Source organism: Rhipicephalus microplus, chromosome 5, assembly GCF_043290135.1.
Source record: "Rhipicephalus microplus isolate Deutch F79 chromosome 5, USDA_Rmic, whole genome shotgun sequence".
In the NCBI taxonomy this organism is placed as follows: domain Eukaryota; kingdom Metazoa; phylum Arthropoda; class Arachnida; order Ixodida; family Ixodidae; genus Rhipicephalus; species Rhipicephalus microplus.
This window is the reverse complement of record NC_134704.1, coordinates 79,162,183-79,168,182: the sequence shown is the minus strand read 5'-3', so window position 1 is coordinate 79,168,182 and position 6,000 is coordinate 79,162,183. Positions and strand designations below refer to the sequence as shown.

Sequence of the window (6,000 nt, the reverse complement as noted above, 5' to 3'; positions counted from 1 at the left end):
GTCCCACGAAGCATCGCGGATGCACTGAAACTTTCCTCTTACTAACAAAATGTACTTATTTTCGTTAGTCCAATGATCGAGCTTGGTTAGACATTATTTCATTTCTTTCTGCATCGTGAACAATACTGCGCCGCTCCATGCTGCACGCTGTGGACTTATGTCCAAGTCGTCGTAGTCAGTGTCACCATGATTAAAGCACGTCTAGTGCGTCCTCGCGTAAGGCAGCATTGTCTGTATACTTCAACATCGTCACGACGAGTTTCAACCCTTCGCGCGCTACTAGGGTTTCCGACAAAGAAAGCTTCCCGTCCCGCTCCGCCAGGCGTCGTCCGGGAGACCCCGGCTCTCGTGGCGCCCTCCGGAGGGCGCTCGGCGGAGCGCGGTGCTTCGACCGGCGCCTGCGCGCTGTACCCGCGGCAGTGGCGACGGCCGCGCAGGCCTCGCGGCGGCCATCTTGGGCATGGGAAACGAGGCGAGCGCCGAGCTGCCGCCGGGCCGGGTGGCAGCCGCGGCGGGGCCCCGCGGAGGCCCCGCCGCGCCGCCCGACCTCGACCTGAGCAGTCTGTCCGAGGCCGAGCGGGCCAAGATACTGTCGGTGATGGCCCGCGCCCAGGACCTGGAGGAGCCGGCGCCGCCGCCGCAGCCACCGCAGCGGTAAGCACCCACCGCAGCCACTGCGGCGACACGGGCGCGCGAGACACCGTGCTCTCTGCGCGTGCAGGGAGCGATGTCCTCTGTGTGGTGGCTCGGACCTGGAGCTCTCTGGCCGGTGCGTGGACTGTGGCCGCGCGGCGTGCGCGCGTTGCGGCTCGGCGTTGCCCCAGCCCGACGGCAAGGTGAGGATGCGCGCGTCTCCGCAGCGGCGAACGCGCGCGCCGCTCCGCTCACGCCGCGTACCTGCCCCGCCCCCGTTCGCCGGTCGCAGAGGCCGTGGGTGTGCATGGAGTGCCAGTCCAAGTTCCGCCAGTCGCAAGAGGCTCGACGTCAGGATGGCTTCCGGCAGCCGGCCCCGATGTCCAAGGCACCGCCTTTAGCAGCCATGCAGCAGCAGCAGATGCAGCGCACCGCCGGCACGATGCATCAGCAGCAGCACTATCCACCGGCCGCCTCGCAGCAGCCGACGCAGCCGCGCGCCACATTTGGCGTGCAGCGTGGCGGATCTCAGCAGCAGTCTGCGGCCGTGCAGCAGAACCATCAGCACCAGCCGTACCAGCAGCAGCAACAGCAGCAGCAATACCAACAGCAGTACCAGCAACAGCAGTCGCAGTACCAACAGCAGCAGCAGTTCGCCGCAGCAACACCTATGCAACCTGCCGCTACGCAACCTGCCGCCACGCAGCAGCCTGCCGGGACGCAACCGGTGGCCACGCAGCCTGCCGTGCAGCAGTTTACAACGCCGCAGCTTACAACGTCGCAATACGGCTCGACGACGACGACGCAGTTTGGAACGCCCACGCAGCAGCCTAGTACTGCCGCGGCGCAGCGTGTCACAATGCCGCACGCCGAACAGCAGCCTCCTTCTTCTCCCGCGCAACAACGTGCCTCTTTGCAGTCATCTGTCATGCAGCAGCGTCAGACCGTGCAATCTGCTACCATGGCTCAACAGCAGCAGTCGCAACAGCAGCAGCAACACCAGCAGCAACACCAGCAGCAACACCAGCTGCAACAACAGCAAATGCAACAAATGCAACAACAGATGCAACAACAAATACAGCAACAACAACAGCTGCAACAGCAGCGGGCAGCTGCGCAGCTTGCCGATGCCCAGTCTGCGGCAGCTGCGCAGCAGGGAGCTGTCTCGTCTACGGTCACGGCCCAGGCCGAGCAGCAGTCGGCGTCGACCGCGGAGGACGAGCAGGAGGCCGAGCGGCGGCGGATACAGCGCGAGCAGATCGAGCAGCACAAGAGAGAACAAGAGGAGCAGCGCCAGGCCGAGCTCAGCCAAGCGGAACAAGAGCGTCGGCTCGAGCGTATGCAACAAGAGCAGCAGCGAAGGCTGCAGGCGCTCGCCTCACGGCCGCCGCCTCAGCCACTGCCTTCGCAGCAGGCCGAAGACGAAGAGAGCGACGAGGAAGAGTTGCCCGCGGTCGCCGCGTCCAGCCACGAAGCGCACGTAGAGGCTCTAGAGGCGGAGGCGATCGCCGAGGACAAGTTGGCCAACAGTGGCGGTGGAGGCATTCCGCGCACGGTGCCGCTGCCAGGTCGCGCCGACTGGTCGCCGGTGAGCGATCTGTCACCCATACTGGACGTGTCGCCTTCGTTGGAGGCAGCCGAGCAGGAGCTGATGGAGCAGTTCCACGAGGAGCGCCGTATGCCGCGTGCCACAAGCGGCACCATCTCGGGTATGCTGGCCGACTTCAACAAGGCACTCAGCCTGGCCTCGCCACCGCGCACACCGCGCCGCCAGCTGCCCGAGCCGTCTCCACCCGTGCCTGCGCCACGGTGCCTGTCGGCAGCGCCGCCGGCGTGCAGTCCATCGGTGACGCCAGAGCCGGCCGAGTCACCCGCCAGCAGCGAGCCGGACGCCAAGGTGCGCCGGCGGTTGCCGCCGCTGCCACGCGACCAGGAGCCCGTGCCCGCGCGTCGCGCCAAGGACCGCGCGCGAGTGCTGTCGGCCCCGGAGCGGCCCAACAGGCCTCAGCCACCTCCTCGGGCGTGCTCCGTGGACGGCGGCTTGGCTGCCTCCTCCGGCGGGGTCAGCGGGATCAGCGGCATCAGTAGTGTGATTGGCACGGTTGGCTTGTCGAACACCATCAGCACGTCTAGTACAGCCGGCGCCGTCGGAACCCTCGGCACTCTCGGAAACCTCGGGACCTTGGGTTCCATAGGCAGCGTTGGTTCCATCGGCGCACTGGGATCGACGGGCCCGATCAGTACAGTGGGCACAATGGGGACTGTAGGCACTATGAGAACTACGGGCACAATGAGTTCGGTGGGCGCGATGGGTTCGGTTGGCTCAATGGGGTCTGTTGGCACGATGGGCAACGTCGGCACAGTGGGTACAGTAGGCAGTCGTCTCCCCTCGTACATGAACTCGCTCAAGCAGCAGCTACGCGAGGAGCTGCGCAGCGTGACCGACGAGCGGCGGCGCCTGCTGGAGCTGCGCGATCGAGACATGCGTTCTGAGGGTGACCTGGCCGCTCTGCTCGGCTGGTCAGGACGCCGCCGGACCAATGACCAGTCCTGGACTACTGTCCCGGAACCGCGACGATCAACCGCCGCCGGGTGAGGACGACCACGCGCGCGGTGGCTCGTAAAGCCGTCCGTGTTACGGCCTTGCTTTGTATTCTTACACCATGTATAACGCAGGTCCGACCCATGGCGAACGCGGCGGCGAGGCGACAAGAGCCGCAAGCCGCGCTCCTGGCATCCGTCGCCATACGGCTCCGAGGACGAAGAGGACAGCTGCGAGCAGCGCAAAGCGTCCATTAAGGCCGAGATTGCCAAGCGAAGACAGCAGATCGAGGAGAATGCCCGACTGCACGCCGAACTCTACAAGCTGGCGCGGTTGCGCCAAGGTGAGTCTTAGCGGAATACATGACGCTTCAAGTGCTTTATTGGAGTGATCCGAATAACCTACATCGTCTGTCATCTTCGCTTACAGTGGTGGTTGCCTTTCTAGATTTCTGTTTCGTGCGAGATTAACAGGTGGTTACAAGTTTTCATCTCTGAAACTGTTCACTTATGCCCTTCTGGAAGCCCGTTGTCCAAACTCGGACACAGTGTTCGTTTGGCCAACTGGGCTACTGTGCAGAAGGCTGGAAAAAAATGATAGCATAAAGAGCTAGGGGTGGAATGAGTAGGCTTCGCAGTAACTGGAATTTTATTATTTTCATTTTGATTGATGGCGCTTTATGGCATTTGTTGTTCCAAAATTTGTTTATTCTTTGCCTGCCATCCCAAAAGACGCTCATGCGCACACATAAATCATGTTTAACACGCACACGATGTCTGTTGACTCTTTCCAGGCTTTTCATGAAAGCTCGCGAGAAGCTTGAAACAAATTCAGCAAGGCTTATAGAGTCACACCACATTTGAAAGCAAAAAAAAGCTAACAAACAAAACGAATACAAGCTTTTTGGATGTGCATTGCGTGTATATAGCTTAGCTCTTCTTCATTGTCATTACACTACATTTTGCCGTCATTAAAGTATTACGAATTTCTTTACAGTTGATACTACAAAACAGACGTACATTCACATTTTTTTAAGATTTGATAATAATAAAAAGGAACACAGCAGAGAAGAACTAAGACAAAGAAAAGTTAAGTACACGCTCATTCGGTTTGCTACCCTGCGCTGGAAAGAGGAGCTAACTAAAGTAGCGAAACGAGAGAGAGAAGAAGAAACGAAGCGTTCACTTGAAGGGCCCCTGTAGCGTGCTCGCGCGGTGATTTAGACTCAGACACGAGTTTTCGCACATAAAGTAAGCCCGATTACTCTCTCTCTCTCTCAAGTATTTCGACTACGTTAATTCAATAATTACTAAAATAACTTATAGAAAGGACCTTAATCCTTCATTGGGTATCTGGCAGAGGCGTTGGCGTCCGTGTGCCCCGGTGCATTATTTCGGTTTTGTTTCAAGCGCGGCCGAAGCGGATATCGGAGGCCACATAGAAAGGAGCGTGGGGTTGAGATCCTCTCCGACAGGTGACGCAACAATCCCAATCTTTCTTTGAACTCCCATTTGGTATGGATGAAGTTTATTCTCCCATTTACCAACTCAAGCAGTTAATTTTCACTAATTAGCCTAGCAGTTATTAGCCATTATCTGACGTCGTTATGCTCCGATATCGTATGTATCCAATATAACTTTTTGTTTGAACCACAGGCGTGGATTGATGTTCATTTTTATGGCAGAGCTGTTATGCTAGGGGTTTGCCGTGTGTCGTAAAAAAAATTATCCCCATTATCGATCGGCACGTGGTCACTCACACCAAGCAGTCTGCGCAGATGGCTAACAGGTTAAACTGAAATAGGCGGCCCCTAACTGGTGCTTGCCGTCCGTCTTTTCTCTTAACCTTTAGCGGACCAACGGGGTGAGTACGGAATTCGCTCAAGTTATGCGGCACACGCGTGCTATATACACTTTTTCACAGGAGGGAAAAAACACCGCCATGATGGGCTGCGCGCGGGAGTACAAAGGCTGAGGGCGCAGCCTTGTCAGTGCATTTTTGAGGGGTCACGCCAATTTGCGCTGCCCAAAGAGGACTATGGCGGCGCCCAGGGAGGCGCTTTTGAAAAGGTCTATAGGAGAGAGCAGGCCTATCCATGTATAATATGATATAGCAAGGAATGAGAACAAGGAAGCAAGTATAACAAGTGTCATAGCAATGCCTATAGCTGAGCCAGTACCAGCTACGTGCCCGCAAGCTTTGCTGTTACCCAGCCTTGCACCACTTAGTGCAAAATGCTCCAATTTTTTTCCGGAAAATAGGAAGTAAGGGCCTGACCAGGTGTTCTTTGCTGAGATAATAGAGTGTCCATGACGTTCCTGTCGCTGAAAAATTCTTTCGTTTCAGCAATTTTGAGGGTGCTTGGCAAACTAAGTTTGCTGGGAGCACCCTTGCCACAAGTGTTCGTCCGCTATTCGCATTCAAAACGCCTTCAATGACGTCACTGTTTTTCTCACATTGAAGGAGGAGGATAAGTGAGCGTTGACAAGCAACCATGTAGCAGAGAAGCGTTGCAATGAAACGATGTATTTAGATTGACGGTTGGTAACAGCGAGATATGTCTGTTACATTGGGCACATTTCTTGAAACACCCTGTATAACGGAAGCAGATTACACACGTAGCTTAAGAGGACTACGCCTAGCGTGACAGGTGAAGTGTAGAACAGGTTAGCATGAATATCTGATTAAATAAGCCAAGCGCAGTCAGGTGCGGTGGCAAGGGGGGGGGGGGATGACGAGATGGCTCGAGAGCGTGGTGAAACAAAAAATAAACATTCAGGTACAGAGGACCGGTCAGGTTAAGGCGAACGGCGGCAATGGAAGAT

The 6,000-nt window shown here is 57.0% G+C and overlaps 1 protein-coding gene across 1 annotated transcript in view; it reads left to right on the top strand.

The window, feature by feature from the left end:
- The first annotated feature begins 428 nt into the window (after positions 1 to 428).
- LOC119173810 (uncharacterized) overlaps positions 429 to 6,000 on the top strand; it is a 32,240-nt gene continuing 26,668 nt past the window's right edge. Inside the window, exons 1-4 of the mRNA XM_075895716.1 lie at positions 429 to 654; positions 722 to 836; positions 926 to 3,225; positions 3,310 to 3,518. Of these exons, the coding sequence (XP_075751831.1) occupies positions 461 to 654; positions 722 to 836; positions 926 to 3,225; positions 3,310 to 3,518 (2,818 nt within the window). The 5' untranslated portion in view covers positions 429 to 460. The remainder of the gene's footprint in view (positions 655 to 721; positions 837 to 925; positions 3,226 to 3,309; positions 3,519 to 6,000) is intronic.